The sequence below is a fragment of the Cryptosporidium bovis genome (assembly GCF_009768925.1).
Source record: "Cryptosporidium bovis isolate 45015 chromosome Unknown contig_4, whole genome shotgun sequence".
NCBI classification, from domain to species: domain Eukaryota; phylum Apicomplexa; class Conoidasida; order Eucoccidiorida; family Cryptosporidiidae; genus Cryptosporidium; species Cryptosporidium bovis.
The window spans coordinates 74,552-102,094 of NW_027125050.1; the positions used below are offsets into that span (position 1 = coordinate 74,552).

The 27,543-nt window shown below is 28.0% G+C and overlaps 12 protein-coding genes across 12 annotated transcripts; 8 read left to right on the forward strand and 4 right to left on the reverse strand.

Annotated features, from left to right (window-relative positions):
• Positions 1–1,785: 1,785 nt before the first annotated feature.
• On the forward strand, positions 1,786–4,716 carry FG379_002826 (adapter-complex 1 gamma subunit (gamma adaptin); the record flags this gene model as incomplete). Its single annotated transcript, XM_067328516.1, has 1 exon — positions 1,786–4,716. One exon carries the CDS (start codon positions 1,786–1,788, stop codon positions 4,714–4,716), a length of 2,931 nt encoding a protein of 976 aa, XP_067182014.1.
• Positions 4,717–4,787: 71 nt separating this feature from the next.
• Positions 4,788–8,290, reverse strand: FG379_002827 (uncharacterized protein; the record flags this gene model as incomplete). Its single annotated transcript, XM_067328517.1, has 4 exons — positions 4,788–5,083; positions 5,136–5,549; positions 5,605–8,070; positions 8,164–8,290. 4 exons carry the CDS (start codon positions 8,288–8,290, stop codon positions 4,788–4,790), a joined length of 3,303 nt encoding a protein of 1,100 aa, XP_067182015.1.
• Positions 8,291–8,724: 434 nt separating this feature from the next.
• FG379_002828 (uncharacterized protein) lies at positions 8,725–10,086 on the forward strand (the record flags this gene model as incomplete). Its single annotated transcript, XM_067328518.1, has 1 exon — positions 8,725–10,086. One exon carries the CDS (start codon positions 8,725–8,727, stop codon positions 10,084–10,086), a length of 1,362 nt encoding a protein of 453 aa, XP_067182016.1.
• A 34-nt stretch (positions 10,087–10,120) lies between these two features.
• On the reverse strand, positions 10,121–11,113 carry FG379_002829 (uncharacterized protein; the record flags this gene model as incomplete). Its single annotated transcript, XM_067328519.1, has 1 exon — positions 10,121–11,113. The coding sequence occupies one exon, from the start codon at positions 11,111–11,113 to the stop codon at positions 10,121–10,123; it is 993 nt and encodes a 330-aa protein (XP_067182017.1).
• Positions 11,114–11,840: 727 nt separating this feature from the next.
• On the forward strand, positions 11,841–15,143 carry FG379_002830 (uncharacterized protein; the record flags this gene model as incomplete). Its single annotated transcript, XM_067328520.1, has 1 exon — positions 11,841–15,143. One exon carries the CDS (start codon positions 11,841–11,843, stop codon positions 15,141–15,143), a length of 3,303 nt encoding a protein of 1,100 aa, XP_067182018.1.
• Positions 15,144–15,827: 684 nt separating this feature from the next.
• FG379_002831 (uncharacterized protein) lies at positions 15,828–17,720 on the forward strand (the record flags this gene model as incomplete). The annotated part of the gene is made up of 1 exon (XM_067328521.1): positions 15,828–17,720. One exon carries the CDS (start codon positions 15,828–15,830, stop codon positions 17,718–17,720), a length of 1,893 nt encoding a protein of 630 aa, XP_067182019.1.
• A 393-nt stretch (positions 17,721–18,113) lies between these two features.
• On the forward strand, positions 18,114–18,776 carry FG379_002832 (calmodulin-like protein; the record flags this gene model as incomplete). Its single annotated transcript, XM_067328522.1, has 1 exon — positions 18,114–18,776. One exon carries the CDS (start codon positions 18,114–18,116, stop codon positions 18,774–18,776), a length of 663 nt encoding a protein of 220 aa, XP_067182020.1.
• A 594-nt stretch (positions 18,777–19,370) lies between these two features.
• FG379_002834 (uncharacterized protein) lies at positions 19,371–19,751 on the reverse strand (the record flags this gene model as incomplete). The annotated part of the gene is made up of 1 exon (XM_067328524.1): positions 19,371–19,751. The coding sequence occupies one exon, from the start codon at positions 19,749–19,751 to the stop codon at positions 19,371–19,373; it is 381 nt and encodes a 126-aa protein (XP_067182022.1).
• Positions 19,752–21,002: 1,251 nt separating this feature from the next.
• FG379_002835 (uncharacterized protein) lies at positions 21,003–21,665 on the forward strand (the record flags this gene model as incomplete). Its single annotated transcript, XM_067328525.1, has 1 exon — positions 21,003–21,665. The coding sequence occupies one exon, from the start codon at positions 21,003–21,005 to the stop codon at positions 21,663–21,665; it is 663 nt and encodes a 220-aa protein (XP_067182023.1).
• Positions 21,666–22,064: 399 nt separating this feature from the next.
• On the forward strand, positions 22,065–22,976 carry FG379_002836 (erythrocyte membrane-associated antigen; the record flags this gene model as incomplete). The annotated part of the gene is made up of 1 exon (XM_067328526.1): positions 22,065–22,976. One exon carries the CDS (start codon positions 22,065–22,067, stop codon positions 22,974–22,976), a length of 912 nt encoding a protein of 303 aa, XP_067182024.1.
• A 1,216-nt stretch (positions 22,977–24,192) lies between these two features.
• On the forward strand, positions 24,193–24,849 carry FG379_002837 (Ran-binding protein; the record flags this gene model as incomplete). Its single annotated transcript, XM_067328527.1, has 1 exon — positions 24,193–24,849. One exon carries the CDS (start codon positions 24,193–24,195, stop codon positions 24,847–24,849), a length of 657 nt encoding a protein of 218 aa, XP_067182025.1.
• Positions 24,850–25,838: 989 nt separating this feature from the next.
• FG379_002838 (hydrolase) lies at positions 25,839–27,071 on the reverse strand (the record flags this gene model as incomplete). Its single annotated transcript, XM_067328528.1, has 1 exon — positions 25,839–27,071. The coding sequence occupies one exon, from the start codon at positions 27,069–27,071 to the stop codon at positions 25,839–25,841; it is 1,233 nt and encodes a 410-aa protein (XP_067182026.1).
• Between the last annotated feature and the right edge of the window lie 472 nt (positions 27,072–27,543).

Sequence of the window (27,543 nt, forward strand, 5' to 3'; positions counted from 1 at the left end):
AAATAGTTAATATATAAATATTAGAAAACAGAAGAAATAGGACAATCCTGCGTTTTTTTTATTTAACATAAATAAAATAATTATTATGCAAAATGTTATATACACAATTTTTACCGCCATAGATATTTAAAAAGCAAACAGATAGCGAAGAAAAAAGAAAAATATATTTAGCCTATTTTACCTACAAACATTGTTAAAAATAGTTAATTTTGAATTAATTAATTCATTAGGACAACAATAATGAGATGTAATTCACAAATAAAAAATGACCGAAACGATATTTCGTTAGTGTTAAAAAATCAACTAAAAAAATTCAACTAGAATACTAGCAGATACAACAATTAGTATTATCTTTGTTCCAGCTCTTGTATACTATTTATTGATTAATTATTGGTTATAATTTTTTTTCCCACAAAAAAAAAACAATTAAAAGAAGGCGGGCCATTAACTATTTTAAAGTTATTTTCCGTTTAAACAAACTACTTGTTTATTTTGAATTATTTGCTATTTGAATTACAAAAAAATCAAATCAATAGTAGTACTATATGTCAATATAACACAAAATTAAACGACAAAGTAAAAATGATTGATCCAAGTAAGTTTTTGCATTTAAAAACATCAGGCACGAATTCATACAGCTAGCCTGCAATATAAAATATATATATACACTCAACCTTAGTTTATACTATTTCTGTATTTTTAATTTTATGCTTCATTATTTTAATAACATACATAGTGTATGTAAACGCATTGTTGAATGAAAGAGGTTCTAACAAAAAAGCAAAAAGAGTAAGTTGAACCAACTATGAGTGAAATATCTATCGATGTTTCATTTGTTTTCCAACGCACATTCACATTAAAATGTTCCAAAATAGAAACCAAGAAGGAAGGACAGAGAATATTGGAGCATTGATGATTAGGCATTAATCTTCATCACAGCGAGTTTAACCCTCCCTATTCTAATATTAGTCACAAATACACGCATTTAGATACAATCCCGTATTCAATTCACAGTAATTTACTTTGAAAAGGGAACTTAATGTAAATAAAAAATTTGTGTTTCTTGCATACAATAATTCAATACATAATTGCTATTTTTATTGCACATTAATGTAGACCGAACGTCACACAAATGCATGTTTAGGGGAAAAGAAAAATTGCACTTAGTTTAATAAGAGATAAGGCAATGTTTAGCACGAATATGTTCTCAGTATCAATATTTTACCCCAATAGTTCCGATTTTTTCCTTTGTTGTTTTCTCTTGAACCCCACCGAGTTGTGGTGCTCTATCATATAATTCTTATTTCGCATTTATGTACATTTGGATATAAAATTGATTATGTTTCCGCGTCTAAATTGTTTGTGTTTCGTTTAATTCTAGTATTCTCATCATTTTCCTTTTTTCCTTTATAAACAAATGTTAATATATATACTTATCCTCAGAAACTGTATTAAGTAATATTGTCTCATGATCTCATTTCCCGCCAGGTATCGAATTATAAAGATATGTAGTTTTTAAATACTAAGGATAAACCAAAATATTGTTGAAAAAAGCTATTATTGGTAGCGACAAGAATAACATAGAAAGATTTATTACATAGAAGAGGAAGGTGAATATAATCTATTATTTACTATAATCTCCACCTGCTATTGTAAAAGAGGGGATACAACAATAACTTGGGATATATAAATTATTTATGCCAATTTACATAAATATTTATTTATTTAGCTTGTACTTGCATGTGAGAGTAGTAAATTTATTGATATAGTTATAATTTATCATAAATGTCGATTAAATTACGTGAATTAATAAGACAAGTTAGAAGTTGTAAAACCGCAGCAGAAGAGAGATCGCTGATATCTAAGGAGTGTGCGCAAATAAGAGCGTGTTTTAAGGAAGATGAGAGCCAATACAAACAGAGAAATATTGCGAAGCTATTGTTTATTCATATGCTTGGGTATCCCAGCCAATTCGGGCAAGTTGAGTGCTTAAAATTAATAGCAAGCAGTAAGTTTTCGGAGAAAAGAATAGGGTATTTAGCAATATGTCAGTTATTAGATGTGGATTCTGACATACTACTATTGGCGACTAACAGCATCAAAAACGATTTAAATCACTCAAATCAATACATAAATGGTCTCGCATTGGCAGCAATAGCGAACACTGCACCAAAAGAAATGTGTAGAGCAGTATTTAGAGAAGTATGCGAATTGTTAATGGTTGGAAATCCATTCATTAAAAAGAGAGCCTTATTGGCATCAGTAAATATAGTGAGAGTGTTGGAGGATGTTGAAATTGAACCATTTATAAATTGCATACCTTCCTTGTTGGAAGATAAACATCATGCCGTAATATTAGGCACATGCCATTTAATGAGTTCTATAATAGAGCACCACATGGAGTATATAGAGTCTCTAAGGCCATTTTTGCCGATATTGATAAAGACACTAAATACTATAAGTATGGCAGGTTATTTAAATTCCATTGAATATGAAAGCGGCGGAGTTACTGATCAATTTTTGCAAGTACATATACTTATAGTTATAGGAAACTTGAAAACAATAGTGGATGACAGTATTAAGGAAAGTCTATGTGCAATGTTAGCTCAACTACTTACAAATACAGATCACTCAAAAAACGGAGGTAACTCTATATTATATGAATGTGTAAGAACTATCATTAAACTTCTTCCTTATGTTAAGGAGGACGTACTCTATATGCTTGCTGTTAACACTGTTACGAAGTTTCTACAGAATACAGACTTAAATATCAAATTTGTTGCTCTTGGTTTACTTGAGAATATGAAAGATTTCCCTAGCAACACAACAAACACCGGATTTAGCAATACAAGCAATAATGAAAGCTTTAGTAAGAATGCAGACGCAAATTCCGGTGATACTGGCAATAGGACAGATACTAACACAAAGAATATTAGTGGGGAGTTGAAAGAAAACGAATTGGCACCACATCACAAATTAATTTTGGATTGCTTGAAGGATTCAGATTCTTCGATTAAGTTCAGAGCACTTAAAGTACTTTTTTCTATAATGAATGAAGACAACATTAAACTATTTATAAAAGATTTGCTTAATGTACTATTGATATCTAATGAATCAGATGACACTGATTTTTCTATAGAAGTATCTACAGGAATGTGTATAGCTATTAGGAAATGCAAAAACATCAGTCCAAAATGGTTTATTGATACATATATTAAATTGTTTTGTTTGGCTGGAAATATAATTAGAGAAGAAGAAAGAGATCATTTTATTTCTTATCTGGCTTCATTAAATGATTCAAATTTGCATTCTTATACTGTGAAGAAGTTGTATTTATCTTTAATTAATAGAATGGATCAGATACTGCTGATACAAGTTACTATATGGGCTTTGGGAGAATATTCACAATACCTGTTTAACAACAATAATAGTAATTCCGAATTACATATTGATTCTTCAGAAATAGGCATTTCAGAAAGTAGTGTTTTAGATTTGATTGAAAACATATTGAATAAAAATACAATGGAATTAAAAAATCATAATTGCTCACTTTCATTATATAGTAATAACTATTATATTGATTACTCAAATCCTATTTCTGGTGTTGGTGCTTACAATTCTATTGCTCTCATTGAAACCACAGTCAATTTCATTATGGTCGCTCTCATTAAATCTAGTATTCGCCTGAATTCGCAAAAAGATAGAATTGTACAGATCATTAAATCACAGATCAGCTCTACCAATATTGAAATACAACAAAGAGCCATTGAATTTCTTCAAATTATGAATAGTAACTGGGATTCTAATAGAAGACATATATTAAATCCTCTTCCGACTTTCGATCTTTCAAATCTTATTTCAAATGAAACTAGATCAAATAGTTTTAATAACATTACCGTTCGTAATGCTTCAAGCAACAAAAATGATGATACTCATGATGTTACTTGTAGTAATAATAACGATAATTTGGTTGTAGCTGACTTATTAGATTTGGATTCATCCAACAATAATGTTGGTCATGTTGATAGCAGCAGTATTGGCATCAATGCAGGATTTGGTATAAGTGGTAATAATTACTTGAATAATGCCAGTGGTAATTCAAATAACAAAATTTCAAGCAGTGATATCATTGACTTGTTTGACAAGATCGATGATAACAAAAAGTCATCCCCAGAAGTTACATTTAACAACGGTTTTAATAATAACAATCTTGTTAATATTGGTAACGATTTTAATACCAACAATAATAGTAGAATAAGCCCAAAAAAAACTTCAAATTCTTCTCCTTTTGAAGATTTACTTGACTTTAGTAATATTAATAATTCAGCCAACACTATAAAAAGTAGTAATGACATTTGTGAGACGATTACCATATATGAAAACAACGACGTTAGGATAAACATTGATATTAACAAGAATAAATATGATGACAAAGAGATCAATGTTGTTGCAAAATATTATAATCTAACTAATTCTGAAATAAGTCGCTTTAAACTTGAAATATCTATTCCAAAATATTTAAATATTCATCTCGAAACTGCCTCCAGTAATGTATTGTTACCTAATAATAAATCAAACCCAGTTATTCAAAATATCAAAATAAATAAAAGTGATTCCAACAATATTATATTAATGAAGCTAAGAATTAACTATGTCATTAATGGCAATCAAATTGTTGAATATTCAAATGTAAACAATATTCCAAGTAAGTATTAATTTAAGTGTTTATTTAAATGTTATATTTATATTGATTTTTGTGTTTGGATACATATTTTATTAACAATTGTTCATATTTTAACTTGATATATATTTTCCAATATCCTCATTGTCGTTTGTTTATTTATGTATTTGTTGTTTTTTATACATGAATGCAACAAAAAACCACAATTTAAACATCCGTTGTTACATTTACATTTGTTTATATGATCGTAAATATTTACCAATATATCTTCAATTACTCTAACTTTGCTATTGTTTATGCATTTTAATAATTCATTCAGATATCCATTTCCCCCTTTTTTGTTCTCATATAACAATAAAGATATCGTGCTAAATTCTCTTTCTTTTGTTTTTAATATCTCAACTTTAAGTTAATTGTTATTTGGGTACTATTTCCTATCTGCTTGTTAACTTACTATCAGGACATTCACATGAAACATCATTAACATTGCAATAAATATATTTCGGTAATTTGTTTATAATGTTATGTATTATGCCATGTATTCCTATATTTAAATATTCTGATTCAAACTTTTCTCTCATTTTTAACTGAATTTGCATTCCGAATGTACTGAATGAATATATTAATGGATTTTGTATGTATTTTTCCTCGATGAATAACCAGTCATTATCTACATATTCATATATAACATAAGAATATATATTGTACGTTACTTTTGCTCCTGTTACATACATACTCATACCTAACAATTTTTCATTTTGAATTTCATATCTCTCTCCATTTCCTTGCATTAATACTGATACTTCTCCACTGGATACTGTTTTCTGTTTTAGCCTTGGGTCACCATTTCTAATTTCAGCAACTATTCCTGAAAAAGTTTTAAAAAAATCAAATATATATACACATTTTATTGTTTTACTTACCTTTTCTTAGACTTAAGTCTATGGAAATCGTATTATATAGAACGCCGTTGATTGAATATATTGATTCTGGATAAATAAATCTCACGCAATTATATATTGGAATGCTATCTATTGGGTTTTTTTGATCATTATAATTGTATATTAGAATTGTTGAATCGCTGTTTCTCAAATCCAAATTCTTATATGCATCCTTTATATCATTCAAAATCAATTGATTGTTGCTTAAATAGTTATCAAAATATAGGTTAAGGAGAGATGTATAATTATTAAGTTCCAATTCATGTTCATCATATTTATTATTTTTTATTCGATTCCAATTATAATACCAATATATACTTTCAATTTCCTTCTTTATTTTGGAAAAATCACTAATATCACATGTTATTACATTTTTGTAATATAAAAACAGTATCAACTCATGAATATAACAATTATTCTCATTAATTCCGTTTATTCTCATTATATTTAAGTCTCTTATTATATTTATATTTTTATATGTTTCAACCGTTAAACATATAAGATGCAATATTAACAAATATGGATTTTTCAAATTAATTACACACGAGTCGTATTTTCTATTCAATAATTCATTACCATGGTTACTTATATAGTTATCCAATTCATTATTCTCGTTTAATAACAATATTTTCAAGCTTTTTATATTTTTATCTCTACCACATCTTCCGAATTGTTGTATTAACCTATTTACCGACCCCGGATATCCATATACCAAAACTGTGTCAAAACATCTCACATCTATTCCCAACTCTAGTGCCACAGTACATATTACTACTCTCACACTTCCATTAAATATTAAGCTTTCAAGTTTTCTTCTTTCAGTCTTAGATATGCCACCTCTATATATCTGTATATCATTCTCATAATCCAAACATATTTTACTTTTTTCTATTCCTAATCTTTTTAATATTATTATCAATTCCCTTTTCATATTTTCAACAGCCTTCCTTGATGAACAAAATACTATTAATCTTCTATTCAAAAAATATAATTCTATAATAATATTTATGCATTCATTGCTGCTTTTATATTTTTTTATCATGTCAACATTATCTAATTTTTTATTTGTATCCCATATTATCGTCGTTGATTCTGATTTATAACTTGTATCCTTATCTACCAATTTTATATCTTCCTTACCTATTCCTGTAATGTTTTTAAAATGCTCACATGGATTCTGTATTGTTGCTGTACATACTATATATTTAATTATTTCACCATCATTATTATTTTTAATCAATTCATTTTTTTCTCTGTAATAATAAATGCCTCTCTTCAATCTTCTCAGCACGTAACTTGTATTTATACCAAAATCACCCGTATAAACATGTGCTTCATCTATTACTATCAATCTCAGTCTGCTATGAATGTGTTGTGACAAAAGTTCAATATTCCAGTGTATAAAATCTATATTTGTCAATATCATATTACTTTTTAACAGTATTTCTCTTCTTTCGCATATATTTGTATCCCCATCTAATTTATTTACAAGTACTTTTTTATTTTTCACACTTAAATAACTTAAGATATCATTTATTTTATTTAGTTGATCCTCAGATAATGCTTTTGTTGGAAATATTAATAATGTTAGATGATTGCTGTCATTTAATATATATTGTAATGAAGGTATTATATAACACATAGATTTACCACTACATGTGCTTGTTGTTATGATTACATTTTTGCCTTTCAATAGTTCTTTTATTGCTTCACTCTGATGACAATAAAATCTGAATTGATCAATGCCAATACTTTTAGTATATTTGTTTAGCATTTCTATTATTTCAATTCTTATTATCTTGTAAATTTCATCCTCATCATCGCAGTATATTGTTTCTTTAGGCTCTTCGTGTTTTTTATTTACTAACCCACCTTTCAATAAGCAGCTTTTTGAAATAATGTTTAATATATTTTCTACAGTAATTTCACCATTATTTGCCTTAGTTATATCAATCAATTCATTTATTCTTCGTATCCTATTTTCCTCAGCATTTTTTAGATTCGATTCTTTTATTGTAGTATCACCAAATTTGTTATTTATGTTTTTATTTATTTTATTCTTGAAATCATTAACTATATTGTCCATATCACTCTTATTCAATTTTCCCCCAATTATAAACTTGAATGTGTAATTTCTTATGTTATTTTCATTAATATCATCGTCGCCATTTATAGAATCTATGGTTGTATTTGCGTTATTGGAGATGTATGAGTCAACATTTTTGACATTATTTCCAGTACAATAGATGCTTTTAGTTTCTATTATCTTTGTCAAAATTATGTCTTCTTTTAAAAAAAATAACAATGACTTAAAGTCTTCGAGGTATTCTAGTCCATGAATTCCCGGGCATTTGCCTAGCTTATATAAACAATCACTAGAAATTCCACATAATAATGATGAAAGTCTAATATATTTTTGATTTTCCGCATACAATTTGTTGTAAACAACTATTTAACGTTAATTTTTAACATTTAATTCAAAAAAGGTGAAGTGACATTTGAATATGTAACTTAAAGCTGGAACTAAAACTCTTCACTTACCTAATAGTTTTTTTAGTAATTCAGCTGATCTTATACTTTTAAATAGCTTAGTTTGATAAAATTTTAACTTTTCTGTATAATCTTCATGTTCTGTATATGATTCATCAATTTTTTGTTTTTTTGGCATTTTTCTTGATTTAAAAGTACGCGTTCTTTCAACTTGTTAAAAAATGGTTATCATTCTATACAGAAACAGTAAATGCATTCCGAATATTTAAAATAATCACTTTTTTATTATTTATTTAAAATATATACTTTCATCTAATATAAAAGTTTTAAAAAATTAATGAAATTAAATAGTTAAATTTATACTTTAGTACCGGTATTTTCATAAATGACGCAATTAACTTTTATTAATGCATGTAAGAAAAATACCGGCATTATATTTTTATCCACTTGGCGGAAAAATAGAGTTTGCATTGCTTTTTTAATAATAATTGTAGATATTTTAGTTTAATATATAATTACCATGAAAGAAGGGTTAATATAGGAATTAAGAATCATCAGTTTAGAAAGTGGCATATATTTTTTCATATAAAGCTAATTTTTAAAGAATAAATAATGAGCAACTACTTTGATCAGGGTATTGAACATATTGTTAATAGAATAATGAAATGCGAGCATGAAATAGCTGAGCTTTCCAGAAATAATGAGTGTTTAATGAATAGAAAGGCAGAATTAGAACAACAAATTAAAAAAATGGACAGTTATTATGGCAATTTGACATGCATATACGAATTACTCCGTGGTATTTCAAAGTTTCATGAAAGGAATTATTTAATATTGAAGGAAATATTCGAAGTTAAATTGAAAAAAGTCAATGTTGAATATACAAATGAAAAAAAAGAATTGTTAAATAAAAATAACACATTTTTAAGTGAGAGTGACATAACAAGGAATTATATTAAGAACAGGGATTTAATAATTAAAGATCTCACTAATAGTTTATCTGGAAAAATATCAGAAGTAGATGCATTATTATCATGCTTAGACAATATAAATGATATAGACCCTAATTACTACTTGAAAATGACTAAAAGCGAACGACTAATTAAAATATTGGTTTGTTACATTTATATTAATTTAATATTGTGGGACCCATTTAGTAAAAACCAATTTGAATTAAGTGAATTCATCAAAAATTACAATTGCTTGTGTACAAATGATGATCTTAACAATATTTATGTAGTTGATGATTTATTTAATTGGATTTGTTTATTAAACAAAAGTAACAATATCAAACAGAACAATTTGTTTGATATTAAGAACAAAATTAATACGATGTATATAAATGAATATGTTTTTGAGATAATAAGTAACTACTGGTATCCAATACACGTATTTGAAACAGATAACCTGATACATTCAATTATTTATTTTAAAAACAATTTGAATTTAATAATAGATAAATACAAGCCTGAAATGATTAATAAATATTATTATTTTTTGGATACTATTAGGTCTAACTATTACAAAAAGAATATCTACAATGAATACCAGTTTATATATCATTTATTGAATTGGTCATTTTCATTTCATATTTTTATAAATAAATTTGAAATCGAAGATAATTTAAAGGATCAACTAATTAAGAAAACAAGTAATATTATGTTAGAATTTACACAATTAGATAATAAAGATACTGATAAACAAGACCTAATCAACTTATTTACAAAAATTCAAGTAAATATAGATAAATTGATAAATTTATTTAGTAACATTGAAAAATTAAAATTTTCAAGCATTGCATTGGAAGAAGTAATAAAATACGAGAAAGTTGTTATTAAGCTAAACGCTATTAATATGAATTATATTTTCGGTACTATCTACCATAATTTCATTAATTATAACATTCATTATGGAAATTCATACTACAGTATTTACGATATTATACTAAATTTAATGCAACAAAAAGGTAAATAATACTAAGTGATATAATTAATATTCCTAGACAATATTAGCTATTCATTAAGTTACTTATACGTTTACAAATCATTTCATAAACTTCCTTCGAAGATAATACGTCCACAACAGCTTCTGTAACCTCTTCAGGAGAAATACTCTTTTTTTCTTTTTTAGGTATTACTTTGTTGCTATCTGAGTCTCTCTTTCTTCCAAGAATTCCCTGAAAGTGTAACAGTCTTTTTAGTGGGTCAGAAGGAAGGTCATCGCAATTATTTTCATCGCTATCATCACCGCGATTATCACTGTTATTGTTTTTATTTTGCATGTTGTTTTTGCTATTGTTTGAATTTTTACTTGCATTCTTACTGGTATTTGTCTTTTTCGCTTTTTCGGTATTTTCATCATTATTTTTGACTTTATTTTTACCAGATTTCATTTTAGAATTTGTCATATCACTCAAAACTCCATCATTATTAACTGGTGCATTCTTATTTAAAAATCCAAGGATTGTTTTCCTTGCATCATCGTTATAAAATATTTCTTGGTCAGGCTTAAATATTGAAGACGAAGGCGTTTGTTTTAGATATTTAGAATCACTTCTATTGTTCATGTTTACTTCGGTGAGTTTTGATATTATTTCTTTCAATTCCTTCTCGATAAACTTTCTTTCTTCTACATCATAAAACCACAGACAAGAAACAACTGAATTATTAGTACTTGGAATTTTATAGAACAGAAAATGGGTCTCAGCACTTATTTCCCATTCTTCAGAAATACCCAGAATCAAATTTTCTGGATTTTTTTGATTCAATACAATAAGTTGATATTTTGGTTCAATATTTCTCTCAACAATGTGCAGAAAGCCTTCAACATCACCTCTGATCCACTTTTGGCTGTTTGAATCCATAACATACACACTTACAAAACTAGAATGTGCTACTATTTCATTTATGCTTTCGTCATGGCGTCTTAATAGTTGTAAATTCAATCTTTTCCTTTCTTCTTCAAATATTTCCTTTCTATTATTAAATTGATAAACACTCATTTTGTAATTGATATTAAGCTATCTTGACTTTTTTTTTAAATTATATTTCATTAATACCCAGATATTCCTTTCAGAATGGTTTTTTGATTATACTTTAAGAATATTTACAAATATTAATATATGTATGCCTGTAGGTTCACTTTTGTGTAAATATATTTTTTTTGTTTTACAACCTTTTTTCCCCTTGTTTGTTTTCTTATTCAAAATTATTCTATTCATTTGCAACCTTTTTTCTGTAAATTAGTTCCGCCATACTCCTAAGGCGCCAATATATTTTATTAATTTCAATTATACCATGTCAAGAAAGAACCAGAAATACATTTTGCAACTTATTTAATTTTATCAATGCATAGAAATGGACTACACCTGTTTCTGTAGCCGACTTTTTGATTTAATATTCACTATATTTATTTATAATCAAGCAGATAAAATATAGTTAGGATTGTCGGCTTTTTTTTTCTTCATTTTGTATAATGATATATGCATGCAAAGAGTTAACAACAATTTTTAAATGAATTGCATGTGGTCATATTGTTCAATTGTACTAAAATAAAACAAAGATAAATTGGACAACTAAATAACAGTTAAATAAAAATAAATTAAATGAGAAGAAGAAACAATATTAATTATCAAAATAGTGGATAGATAAATAACAACACTCTAATTACTTTTAGACTTGAATAAATTTAAAGGGATATTGGATGTGCCTATTAGTCGAAATTTTGAAATGTACTATAAAATAAGAGTGGAGGATGGAGAATTTAGTATCAAGGATAGAAACAATGGTGAATTTGGAATAATTAAATATAAATTTCACAAAGACTTACTTGAATTGCTTGTTGATTATGACATATCATGTATAGATATAAGCGAATTGTATATAATCATAATTACATCAACAAATGAGATATTTGTGTTTAAAAATGATAGCAATTATAGAAAAATTGGTCACTTTAAATTAAAAAACAAGTTTTACATCTCAAAAAAGCTTAAATATAATGAAGAAGATAACAAAATTCATATACTTGGGAACAATAACCAATACGAGGTATATTATTTTGATTTGAATATTAATAACAGAAAAAATAAACTTGATTTAAAACTATTATATAGCGATGACAATGTATTTGATATGTTTATTAACAAAAAGTTGAAAAAAGTCATATTAATTAAAAATAACCGTGATTTCATTATGTTTGATGGTGAAAGTAATGAAAGTAGACTATTGATAAGGTTGAGAAACAATAATATAAGGAACAGTAGGATAAATCTAATATGGGCAAAAAATGGTGATTATATAATTTGGAGTGTTAACTTTGAATTGTTCGTCTATGATGTTAACACTGATAATTTAATTATAAATCTAAATATTGGTACTGCAATTAAAATAGATGATGGTTTAAACTATTGCAAAGTAAATTTATACTGCAAATCTAATCAAATTTATATATTGATTAGCAACATGATATATTTACTTGAAATAAAAGAAGAAAATGAGAACGAAATAATGAAATATACTAGAAATAATGTTAATTTGGTTTCCGACAATGCTTTTTTAAGCAATAGCAGAAATATTAATTTGACACAATATAATTTAAAGTTGATATATAGATTAAACGATTTATATTCAATAGTCGACGTATCAAAAGTAAGAATTAAACCATTTAATTCAAAGTTTACATGTATAATTGCAGTATTAGAAAATTCTAGAGACCAGTTAAATGTTATTATATTTGATTTTTTGTTTAGAATTGTCAAACACGATAAAATATACTGCAGGAAATACAACTACAATGTTAAAGATGAGAATGACAATTATATATATGAGGTTAATATAGACGGTAAATTATTTAGTAATAAAGAATATGTTAACCTGAAATCATATGAAAATAAACCTGAATTTATAAAAATCGGAAAAGATCAGCTCTTAATTCATAAAAACAAGAACAAATCTTATTTAATTATGGATTACAGCACCCAAAGTGATTTATTTTTGACTAAAATAAGAAACTGTGGATTATCAAGTAATGTTTTCTGTTTATTTAACGAAAGAATAAACAAGGAGTTCCAACTATATCTTATTATTAAATACGTAACTTCTGAAAAAGAGAGAATTTCATTTGAGTTGCTGGACCATATCCTGGAAAAGTATTCTAATGTTGAAAACAGTACAAACGAGTTCGATATTTATGTTGAAATATTTAATTATTATGGTATACTACCTGAATTCATTCACTATATGAATAAATCTACTTATTTTTTTAAGTTATTTATGAATATAAAAGATATTGGCTGGTATATTAATTTCCTAAAATTGGTTTTAAAAAAAAGTTCCAGTTTATTTTACTATGTGTTAAAAAATTTTCCAATCGAAAAGATACTGTCAAGTTATGATACAAGAAAGGAGTTTTGCTCAAATCTAACTAATTATATGGAAAAAATAAACGTGAAAACTAAAAAATACATCAATTGTAATTGCATTAATGTAGGTGAAAATATGAATGAAATGATTCAATTGAAGAATAAGAATGAAATAAATATAAATAGCGATGAACATTACTTTTATCTAAGTTACATTGTTTTGTTATCGTGGAGGAAAATGAGACTAGATAAATTATTGAAATATTGTTTTCATTTAATGAGTGATTATTCGTCAGTGGAGTTGTTTCAGGATGCTGCATTGGACTATTATAGAGCCTTAACCGAGAGTGATATAGTTGATATAAATGAATTTATTATGAATAGTTTATACTGTATATTAGGTACCGACAACAGTGTAATTTTGGAGAAGATGCTATTAAATAATATTACAGACGGGTATGAATGTTTTTACAAGTTAAATAGTAGTGAGTATTATTTATTTATATTCATTAAACACTTGATGCATTATTACAATAAACAGAAAAAAACCAACCGTAACAGTATATGTACCAATTTAAGTATAATGTCGTTGGTTCAAGATGGAAATAATACTGATTTAAAGGGAATAGAAGTATTAATAGAAAATAACATAGCAAAAATAATCGAATTATATTTGAATAACACAAGTCACTTTTTACCAGATTGTATTCTAGGAAACTTTTGTTTTCTAAATTATGAGGTTACATTAGAATTAATTAATAACTATATCGACAAATGTGAGAATAGGTATAATGATGAGTATTTTTACATTGTTATAGAAACCAAGTCAATTATTCTGTATTTAATGGGTGAACAAATAAATGCATTTAAATTATTGATCGAAAATGAAAATGTTTACGGTTGTTTATCGTTGGTATTAAATTTCAATACAAATAGTGATGAAATGTTTGGTCTAATGTTAAAGTTAGTTTGTGAGCATAAAAATGATAAATGCCTTCAAGATTTATTGTATTGGTATTATTACTTTATAGACAACCCTATTTGTGAATTATCAATTCAAAATAATGAACATTTAAAGGGATGTGTATTTCCAAAAAGCGATTATTATTACAATATAATTAATAAATTTAATTCAAAAAAAGATACAATGAATTGTTGTTTTTGGCATAATATACCTTTTAATTCAAAATACATTCAAGCAATTAATTATGATGCTATAGTAAATAATTTTATTTTAATAGTTGATAACAAAGCTAAAATAAGTGAAAATGTTGATTTTAGTTTTTCTAATATTGTTTCTAGGAGAAACGTGCACGAAAATTACCTTAAAGTCCAACTCAACTTATCGTCTATTTATTGGAATTATTGGAATAAAACACTAGACAATCAAATATACGAGCACGCAGATAATATATCAAAAGCAAATATACTTAATATTAAAAATGAGACGTGCTCATTATGCAATTTAAAATTATTTTACTGCAACAATGAAAAGATTTCAAATAAAGTTATAGTCCATCACTGTAATCACAACTATCATCATGAGTGTTTGGTTAAAATATCACACTTAAACGAAAAAAGTAGAAAATTTAAGGTAAATATTGACAATAACATTTCGAAAAACTACTTTAGATGCATTATTTGCCGATTCAACGGGGTAATAGGATAAATTGGAGCACGTAAGTAATCGAATAAATGTTTCATTTCTTGGAATTCTAAAATAAATTCGGTTATTTTAACTTTTTCTTCTCTAAAGTAAAAATTATTTGAGTTTGTACTGTTCATATACTTGTAATATAAAAAAAGATATAGTTAAAATATTAAACATAAAAAAGCTTTTGAATATTTCAACTAGGCTAGTTTTAAGATAATCAAAAATATTTAGTTAAATGCATATCTGCATGTGGGGAAATTGTGCATGCAAAAGAAACAAGCAAAAAAATTGGAGCAGAAAGAAAAAGTATGCATGTAATACTGAGTTTGTAAACAATGGGAAAAAAAACAGATAAAAAAGAAATAGGTAAACGTGAAGATTAAAGACAATTAAATATAGCAATATACATTTATATTAGAAAAAAATATATAAGGAAATACTAGTTGATAACACAATTAAGTGTAAAAATAGTTGATTTAAAAAACAAGGCACAAATTATAAAATTCAAGTGGCAGCGGGGGCACACAAAATAGAATAATTAATCCCCCAGTGAATAACAAAAAAACATTTATTTATTATATTAAATAAGATAATAGATATATATACGCGGAAATATATGTTAAAGTCTATAGTTAACTGGAAATAGGGAACAGAATTGAGAGGCATTGCGATTGTGAGTGGATTGTAAAAAGATACATAATGGAGAGCACGTCAAAACCAGGTGAAGAATATACTAATGAACTGGGGATAGAGTTAAAAACGGATGAAAAAGATTTAGATTTAGATTTAAATATGGAGTTGGACGAGCTTGCTAATTTGAGTGGAAGTATAGTGAATAATTTTCCGGTAATAACAGGTTATTATGGAATAATGCTTAGAAAAAAGAGACATCCATTATTTGGGTCGTATTGGAGCAAGGAGTGTTGTTTAATACAGTCAAATATGTTTGTTTGCCATAAACTAAAATATCCGTATTGCATTACAAAATGCATATCAATAGCATCAATAGTAAAGTGTGAAATATCTATAATCGATCCATGTGTATTTTGTATTTCAGTGGATAACAAATTAAAAATGGAAAACAAGAATAAAAATAGGAAAAAGAGCAAGGTGCCATTTTTTTGCTTTAGGAATATGTGTGCTAAAAGAAAGATGGAAAATATAAAATTTAAATGTATATCTACATTAGATACCCAAAAGTGGATTAGTTATATAAATAATAATATAAAAACTTGGAAATTAAATAAAAATGCCTCAAAAAATTTATTTAGTGGTACTAATTATATAGAAAAAACTGTTGCTCAGGAAGTATTCGAGAAATTGAGTAAAAAAATGAGAAAGATAGTATATCAATCTCATATTCAAAATTTCATTAGTTTGTTACAAAAACACTATTTTAAACAGTTATATTATTCATTCAATAGGTTACATTTGAATTACATTTTAATCGAATTGAGTTGTAAAGACGATTCAAGTATAACAACTTACAAAACGAATGCAACTTCAGATAATGAATTATATAGAAACGATTTGTTACTGATAAAAAAGCGAATATTGACGTTTAAACACGAACAAGGTATAAATAATCTAAATAGGATAATAAACAGGAAAAAAATGAATTATTGGATGAAATTTGTTGAGAGTACTGCAATTGAAGTTAAAAGCAAGAATGGTAATGACAATTTTATTATACATAATAATACAGCATTCAATGTAAATAATAGCGACGGTTACATGGATATTTATTATAATCAAGTTAAATTACGAAAATGCTACTATCATTGGAAAGCTTTGACTGTGAAAAGAAAAATATTTAACAACCATATTGAATTATTGAATAGCTATAAATCAAAGTATGGAAACAACGGTTCTTCACTAGCTTCTACTGAATACTATCCGACATACTGCACAAGCAGTGTAAACAGGGTAAATTTTCTAAGTGACAATAATTATATTAGCTATAACTGTGTAAATGCTAGTACAAATGCAAACAACGATTATGTTATTAAAAACTTAAATGCTTCACCATATATTTCATCTTCAATAGTGTCAGAAGAGGTTGTGTCATCAAATATAACAGGCTTCACAAAACACCATGTCTACTGCTCTGAGGAGAACATCCAGGATATATTTGACGTTGAGAACAGCAAAACAAAAAGTACAAGAGTGTCAACGAAAACAAGTTACAATGTCGTTTCGTCTGTGCTGACAAATAAGGGGCCTTTGCCTAACAAGAGTAATCATAAAGGCAATGAATATTTAACAGAAAACCGCTTATCATTGGAAATTCAACAAAATTCACAAAAAAAAAGTGGGGATGAATTGATACCAGCTCATGACAAAAATATCATTGAAAGTAAGAAAAAAATCACTCAATTGATAAAACTGAATCAAATACTACTCAAAAAGAAAAGAGGTGCGTGGAGTCTTCTCCAAGCCAATATTATACAGAATAAAGTACTGCTCTCAATATACAAGTACAACCAAATTCTCTCTTTTCTTCAAATTGCAAATAAAATGTACAAGTTAAAGTTATACAAGGCCTTTATGCTTATTAGATCTATTGGCGGCAAACGAACGTATGGCGTCTAAAATAGCGGTTATAGCGAAATGCACACAGAAAATAATTATAATGTACATGTCTAAAATAGAAATTGAAAAAGGCATGGGAAAAAAGAAGAGAAAATGGTATTTTTTCTGTTTCTTGTAGAGTAATTGAGTAATATACGGATAATATATATTTCATAAAACTGTTAAAAAATTGTTTGGTAATTTGAGATACAGACATCTGTTTATTTCAGTTTTTTGAGCAGATATTAATAGTTTCAGTATAAGGTCACAAGTAAAAATAAACTCCTTGATTGGTCTTCAAAGAACACTGGGACGGAAAAAAGATTAGATAAATATCAATTATTACTGGTATTTTTACTTGATTTTACTCGCTCGCTTTTTTCTTTTTTTGTTGGAATATACAAGATAATAAAGATGGAGTTTACAGTTGGGAAAAATAACGCTGCAGGGGAGACCAATAACAAGGTTACTTTTAGTGAGTATTACACATGTCCATTCGTAGGAGATACTAAGCCGATGAAGCAAGATTATCAAACAAGAAGGATTCCATATGGTCTAACAGAATTGACATTGGAACATGAGTCGGCATTAAAGGGACTGTTTGATTCATTAAATACATATGGTGACAATAAGATAAGATTAAACGATCTTATTATTGCATTAAGGCGTGCATTTGACAATGGAACGGTTACTTTTTCAAGACACGAGGCATCAGCTGCAGAAATAACAGGTGAACACATAGACAGTGAATTAGAGAAATTAAAGGAGGATTTTGATTTAAACGGAGATGGTACACTTGATTTTGATGAATTTAGACGTTTAGCAAGAATGAAAATATTGAGATTAAGCCGTGATGATGAAATCAGACTTGGATTTAGATTATTAGATAGGAACAACAGTGGTTACATTACAACTTTGGAGCTCAAGCAATTGTTGACTACAAAAGGGATATCACCACTTACACCGGAAGAGGCTGATGAATTATTATTTGTTGCTGATGTAGACAATGATGGATTAATAAGTTATGATGAGATAAAGAGATATTTGGAGTATAACAGAAGACCCTTGTTAAACTGAAATAAATTATAATTTCAGTGTAACTAATGACGTTGAAAATATTCGGAATAAAACAGATAAGAAATAAATTGATTTTAAATAATATTTACATTTATTTCTGATATCATTTGGTCATTAAAATAACTTTATTAGATAGAAACAACCACGTAATGTTCGTTTTTTCACTTAAATATTATCATTTCTTTGTTTATACTCGTTATTTTTGTTAGGTGCGAATTTATTTTTGGTTTGGTATTTATTGAAGCGTAACATCAAATTCTCCTTTGTTTTGATGAACTTTAGTATTGTTAGAGTTGTGAGCAGCACTGTAGCATATAGAACCCTGAAGTTATAAAACAACAGAAACACTTAAGATAGTGAATACCATTCTCTTTCTATTCGACTTTGCACAGTCGAGTACTGTTTAATAAGTGAAAAGGGATACGAGCAAATGGAAACTAGTGCGATAAGTATAACTTCTAATTTAAATGGGTGTAAATGGATAATATATAAAAGTTTTTTCTTTTTCATCTAAAACATTGAAAATTTGGATACTATAACTGAATATTTATTAAATTTATATATTTAATGTATCAAATATAATACCATCTATATTTAAATGAACTGATTAGGAATGAGTAGTAAGTTAACGAGTCCACTATTAATAATATCATTATTTAAAGGTTCAGAATGAATAAGTCTTGAGTTTTTACGTTCTTTATAGTTTTTCAATATAGTATAGATGTCATGTTTAATATCTGTTCCTCTGATAAGTTTATTTCCATTATTCAGTATATAATTGTTAATTCTGTCGTCAACCGAGACATTATTTATGTATGTTAAATCTTTTCCACTTTCTTTTAAATTCATTTTATACTCTTTTATAAGTTCATTGTTTATTCTTTCAAACACATGTTCAAATCCATTCATCAGAAATTCACTATTGTAGTAATTATTAATTTTTTCTATATTACAAGTAATGCTATTTTTGTTCATTATACATGCATTTATACATGTTACTAGTATTGCGTATTTAACTATAAATATTAGCATTAGTCTTGGATTACAGGTGATATTTTTTCCCCCTAATATCATTTTCGTGTTAATTTTGTTAGTATTTCATAACTACTGGTATATTTGCTTTAAGTCTTATCTATCTCTAGCTACTAATTCCAGTTAAACTTTGTTGAGAAAAATATTGGTAAATGCTGTTATGTAGTATAATTAATATAAACCCGTAAATTAATCAAAGATATATTTCTGTTTTCATTTAAATATTAAATGAGAAAAATAAATATATATGCTAAAAGTGAATTAATTAAAAATTAAAGAAAAATGCCATGCTATATGTTCGCATTCGAACATCAAAATTTGCAGGGTGCATCCCATATATATAATAGGAAGACTACATGTATAAAGTCAAAATAAAAAAGATTTTAAATGACTCAAAAAGGAAAATACTGGTAACAACTGATTTTAGTACTGTACCAGTCTTTTTTTTGCGAGTTCACATTCCTCTTTTTAAAATTACCACATCTAGCTAACCCTCCAGTATCTAATAATAATGGTCAGAAAAGTAGACTTTAGTGCAATAATTACTTTAATTATCTAATCTTCTAAAAGAAGTAAAAAGCAAATTAGACGTGTAGTGTAGAACAAATTACATATAAAACAAGAAGTGAACCGAAAAAAGTACCGTTTAGCTTACCATAAACTTCTTTTCGCAACCAATTTCAGAAAATTAGACATTTATTCCACCATCCTTGTAAATAACTAAAAGTATCGATCACTGGCGCCTAAACTATGTTTAAATAATAAAATGATATAGTTTTCCTATGAAAAGTAAAATTGTTAATCTATGGTACATTGAAGATTGTACTGTGACTCTTTAGTTGTGTTTCGCCTTTTTGATGTGTTGAGGGTATCTTCATTTTGCAAAATCCCAGATTTTGGGTGACTTTTTGGGAATTTTGTTTAATTTACACTAGAGATTTTGTTTCAGTAAAGACTCGAAAAAAATTACGCGTATAAATTATAAATTTTTCTGTAACAATGGCATTTAAATAATACATTACCAATAAAACAATACTGAGGTACAGCAAATAATAGGACGTAATAATAATGAATAGTCTTTAGGACGAAGTAAATACAATAAGGGACCATAATTGCTATGGTTTCATGAAGTACAACAAATATTTTATGAGAAGACAACGGACAAATTTACAAGGTTTAATAATTCGAGAAGGAATGTTTTCCCTACTAAGTTTGTTGTTTTCGCTTTTTTGCATTTTGTTGATAGTAACTTGGAAAGAAGTTGAATGTGCAGAAGATAATTCCAGAATTCCCTTAGTTATTGATAAATTAAGCAACAAAATTGGATTAAATTTAAAAGTAGGAAATAATACGTATCTACTTGCTATAGATACAATTAATGAGGGAATAAGATTGTTTCAAGAAGATACTGAGGCCTGTAATAAAGGTAAACTAACTTTTTATTTTACTGACAAGGTGGAAAATAGTAATTTAGGCCATAGAAAGGGATGCTACAATCCTTATAAGTCACTTACATCATCATGGTGTTTTAATGCTAATAAATGCAATATAGGATTTTATCCATATGTATGTGAAAAGAAAAAAGATTTTCCGGATCCAATTCACAATTCTGAATACAACTCGTACTATCACACATACATAAGAACCTATGATGGTGTTAAAGTACTTGAAAAGAGTTTAGAAGGTAACGATGTTATTACTCTTCCCTGGATGACTCCGGAATTAATACTACAAGAGTTTCCTATTAAAGTTATAAGAAGCAATGTTTCACTTGGAAATGGAAACAATTGGCCCTCATTTTATTCATTTGATGGATTTATAGGATTTGTTGGTAAGTTTACTTTTGCAACAATATAAAAGACACAGTATAAAACAGTTTGCGTTTTAATTATAACACTGAGTTATTAGTGATGATTTCCCCTAATTTACCATCTTTCGGGTCTGAATCCCATGAGTGTTGACATTACGGGACTCTCTGAAGTAATTCAACGTTACGTTAAAATTAAAAGCTTTTAAATAATTTTAATCATTGTTGCTATCAATGATTTTCATTAACTTTAAATAAAATTAGGTTCTTCCATCTCGTGTAGAGGATTATCTATCTGGAATGATGTTTTAATACTTTATAACACTACAAAATACTCATTTGATCTAGACTTTATCGATTACAAATCATCTTATATATATTTAAATGAATACCCTGAACACTGGAACAGAGATTTAATATTATGGAGCGAACCTAAACAAACGGGGTCTATGTATGATGATGCGTATAGCGTGTTTCAAATATACGACTTTAAAATATGTGACTCGTTTCTTCTTCAGGAAATTTCTTCAAATTGGGTGGCTGTTTTTGATTTATCCTCAACTTGTTTATCTGTACCACCGTTTCTTTTCACTAGGATAACTAAATGGTTGCCTTTGGAATGCCCAAGTAACAGTGACTATTTAAATAACATTGAGAGTCAAAATACACACAATAGCACAGCTCTTCCGTATTCCTCTTTGTGTACTGTTAAGGAAACTCCACTACCAATAATTTCATTTAAACTTAAACAGTCTGGAATATATTATATGAACAATAATGGCACGGAGTTTGACGATAATGAATACATTTATATACATTTAGACGACTATTTAATAAGCTATAATAATAAAAATTACTTGTGTTTGTTAAATTCGACACAAAGTTTAATGGGAAAAAACACTTACATTCCTGTAGATGATGATTTTTCATACAATTACTATTCCACTTCACTATCATCGTCAAATAATCCACCGATTCTCTTTGGATCCTTGTTCTTAAAGTCATATGGGGTCACAATAGACTACAGTCATAACAAGATAGGTTTTTACCAGAAATTTAAATATCACAGTACCAAGAACGATACTTATGGTAATCTAAACGTAAATTCAAATTGTCCGACAAAAAAAATGTGTATTGGCGACTCCACTTATAGTCCATCTTTGAATGAATGCATCCCTCCGGATTGCTCAGAGTGGTTTTCTTATGAATTAGATAGAGATACAAACAAATGTGTCGTTAGTTCAATTTATCCTTTTTTAATAAGCTTGGCTATAATTATTTTAGTTTTTTTCGAGATGCACGTTATGTATTTAAAACAATTTATATTGGACAAATCTAATTCTATTATAGGTTCAAACTAAATAACATGTATATATTATTAAATATTGTTTCTATTAATTGATATTATTTCGTCCATTAGAGATACTTTGGTGTTTCAACATTATCGGCTTGTACAATATTATTGGTGTGAATGATTTTAAGAGTTCCAATTTTAATAGCACTAAGAACAAGATTTTTAATTCAACTTGAAACTAACAAAGCAAATTAAAATGCGATTTACAGCTGTGATAAATGAAAATGCCAGTTACGAGGCAACTTGGAATGGCCATTAACAAAGGCAACACGGAACATTTATTATTGAAAGTACAACACACAATGTTATGAGCAAATCAACTCGAAATATTTGTTTTGTATTGAACTAAACTTTAAGATTATTTTACTATTTTTTTGCATTCACTTTGAAAATAAATGATTCGTTTTATGTAGTTATTCACACCCGGTCCTTAAAGGATCTTCATTTACTATGTCTTTTTTTCTATGTAAACGAAATTTATATTTAAACTATAGCGTGTGGACTTAGTATTTACTACACAACCAAGTGCTTTGAAGTTACATTTACTGTGGCTTCACACAAACATGACATTAAATTTTGTTGCTAGTCTGACCGCCTACTTGTCTTCCTTTGCTCAAATGCTTCTCACTCTAGAATTACTTGATACTAATTTATTTGATGATTTTCATTATATTACTGACTTGTCCTGTCTCACCTTATTTTAATTCATCTGACCCTATATTTAAATACATTTAATCATTTTTAGCCGTATATAAATATTTTATAACATATTTAGGCGGGGCTTTGTCAATTATGCTTTATTTATTTGAATACAAACTATACAAGAGGAAGTAAGTAGACAAGTACAAGAATAGCTAAAATCAAAGTCATGAGACATATTTATTAGAGTGGGGAAAACAAATCGTTGTACTTGTAGAGGCAATTGAAGAAATTCATTTAAAGTAAAAAAAAGCCGAGGGAACTTGGAGCCTTGAATTGGTGAGGAAAAAAGCGAGTAAAAGCGAGGCAAGTGGAGATAACAAAATAAATCGAATAAAGATAAACTGAAGAGGAATATAATTGGTTCTGGAAGTTTGGAAAATTCCTTTTGCTTTGTCCCATATAGACGGTATATCAATCGGTTTATACATACATTTAAAGTAGCGTCATATAGATAACATTTGAATCACTATATATATATTCTTGAAATTGCTTATATTTTTTTAGATATAAAGTGTGTTGGTATGTCAGATACAGATAAAAAGTTTACGTTAGAAAATAACTCCAAAAACAATGAGGAAAAGGCAAATAGTGTAGATAATGAGGGCAATAATGTAGCGTCTGGGGATGGTGGAAATGGAAGTGGTGATGAAAGATATTACCCAGAAGAAGAAATAACCGAGGGTGATTGGAATACTCCTCAGGTTGAGCTTAAACAAGTGGAAGTAATGACTGGCGAGGAGGAAGAGGAGGAGTTTTGGAAACACAGAGCAAAACTATATAGATATGTAAATGGTGAGTGGAAAGAGAGGGGTCTTGGGAATGCCAAATTGCTTCAACATAAGGAAACAAAAAAAATAAGATTTTTACTTAGACAGGAAAAAACACTGAAAATAGTTGCTAATCATTATGTTATTCAAAAGGATAGTTTTTGCAAACTAACACCAAATAGTGGTAGCAATAAGATATGGGTTTGGACAGTGCAGGACTTCTCTGAAGAACAGAAGCTTGAGCAATTTGCACTTAAATTTGGGCAGGCTGAGCAAGCTGATATATTCAAGCAAAAATTTGAGGAAGCTGTTGAAATCAACAAAAAGTTGTTTGAAGGAGATGGAAGCGATAATAAGGATGAAGGAAAAAATGAAGAAGATAAAAAGACTAGTACTAGTGATGATAAATAATCTCATGGAAATAAAGATAAACAATATATTACTTACACCTACTTTTCTCTTTACTTTTTTGTCTCAACATCGATTTTGCCTTAAATTGCTATTTTTTGTTCATCGAAGTACTTACTTGATCTGACCTTCTAGGTTCAAACCCTCTGTATGTCGTGTTATCTTTATATTGCTCACAAGACTGTTCTCCTTGATATCAGCCTGGGGTTCTGCTGTCTCACGGCCACACGCGAGCTGTTCCTGTTGGTTCCCGACTTGTATTTCCGCCTTGTCTCCCGGGCCGTTTTGGGGGAAATATGCATGTTCTGGCGGTAGTGTGTGGCGAAAGATTTTCTGTTTTCTAGAAAGTAAATTGAACGGAAGAAAATAAAGAAAGAAAAGAAAAACATGCAATATTGAAATGATGCTCAAATACATAGTGGCCTTGATGATCGTATCTGAGGTACGTTCAAATCCTTATATTTTTAAGGTGCTTATCTTATTCATAGAGACGAGGGTATACCTGTATTTAACATTAGATATCCTTGTTTCTCTTTTCGACGCAAAAGTAACTACTCAAACATCAACAAAATAAACATTCAATGCTAACTTCACCCAAACGAAGTTTTTTGCTCGGTTGTTTGTAGACGGATATGTAAAGCAGGAACCACCAAGTAGTACCTGGCAAACTGCAGCAGAAATAATCAGAAATGAATTATTTTCCGTAGGTTTAAACTTTATTTTCTTCAATCTAATCCATTAATAACTAAATAAATGTGTAAGTGGGGGTCAACAATATTCCAATTTTTAATATTCCTAATATTTGTGCAATTGCCAATATGTAAGTTAAATACGTATATGGACGGAAACATATCAACTTTACAATAATAATCACTAAAAATTCTTAATACTTTTAATTAACTTAAATTTAAAATAAAATGAAAGTTAAAAAAAATGTCCCGTAGAAACATGCCGATGAATTAGTCATAATTGCAATTTTTATTCAAGTGTATTTAATCTGGAAGTTCACCCGAATTATATTTTAAAAAGCAGCATTTGCACAACTTTAAATCAAAGAAATCACATGGATAATTTGTATCATCCACTTTAAATATAACCTCACCTCCAGAATATGTGAAATTAAATCCCTTTATAACGTTAACAGTATAATCATAAAAATAGTCCGAGTCTCCAACAAGCCCCAAAGGAACTCCAATGTCTTCAACATTAACTTCATCTAAAAATCTCACTGAAATATTCAAGGGAAAAGCCATTGTGCGTTTTGGTATATGCCCTGTAAATGGCAACGCTACTATTCTTGTAGTGTTGAAATGTTTCGCTAAATAATTTACGGATGAATCAAAAGGAACAACTTCGTCCTCTATTCCCCAAAGAAATAAAATCCCAATTTTTTCTTCCAATTTAGATAACTCATAGTAGTCCAAATGCCTCTCGAATAAATTATTGTTCCCACCGATTTTAATAAATGTAGACATATGTTTGTGTAATTCATCAATTTCTTTCTTTCTTTCTTTCTTTGAAATTCCTTCACCAAACTTGTAAAAACCCATAGAAGATAAACAGTTAATACCACATCTAAACACTTTTTGGTGTCTATGTAAATTTGAAAGTAATTTTGCTTCATATGACTTTGATAATTTATAAAGTTTGGGTGAATCTTCCTGCGTCATTATTCCTGGAGGGCACATCAGTACTAATTTGTCAATATCATCAGGATACGTTACTGCGTACTTTACAGATATTAAACCACCCAACGATACCCCTAGAAGCGATATTTTATTACCATTATTTATCCACCCGAGTTTATCCAATAATTGATTTAGCTGCATTACAAGCTTTTCCACTGATATAAAACCCGATATCTTCCATTCAGACTCACCATGTCCCAGTAAATCATATGTTAACACTGTATAACCGTTATTGACCAATATTTTTCTCCATTCATGAAATGTAATTAAATTTCCCATCAAACCATGAATCAAGACTATTCTCTTGACTTTATTTTTAACATCAAAACTGTCATCTATTTGTCCTTCAGAACTAACTATTGAATAGCGTGTTCTACCCAATTCTAAATCTGCAAATTTACACATGCCTCTGGTATTGGCAGCGCATTTAGCTTCATCTCCAGAAAATACAACAATAGTTAGGTTAAATAAGAACAACATTAAATATGACAGTCTTAATGTGAAATTACCACTGAATAATTTATTATTATTCCACATTTTGCGCAAGAAATATATAGAAACAATTGCTTGTTAGTTCTCAGATTCAGTTAAAAACAAATAAATACATGTATTCACATGAAGTCAATTCGAGAGTCTGAATTCTCATAAAGCGATGCACCTTAGTTCAATGTGAAGATATTACATTTACAAACGGTATGCACAGTGTATCACCAAATATTTTAATCGCTATTTATATGTTGTCACGAAGATAAAAATGCACTTAAAAGCAGCAGTGGTGACAACAAATAATAACAATCACAATAATATTAGAAATTATAGTGGATCTGGATATTAACCTTTAAAAATATAGTTCTACAATAAAATATTACCTGTAGTGGCGCTATCATCTCCTGTATTAGAACGTCTATTCAGACAATACAAATAAAAGAGGTTACTCATTAAATTCAAAGTCTACCACAAGGAAGTGCAGTGCACTGTAAGCTTAACATAAAGCCGTGAATTACAGTGC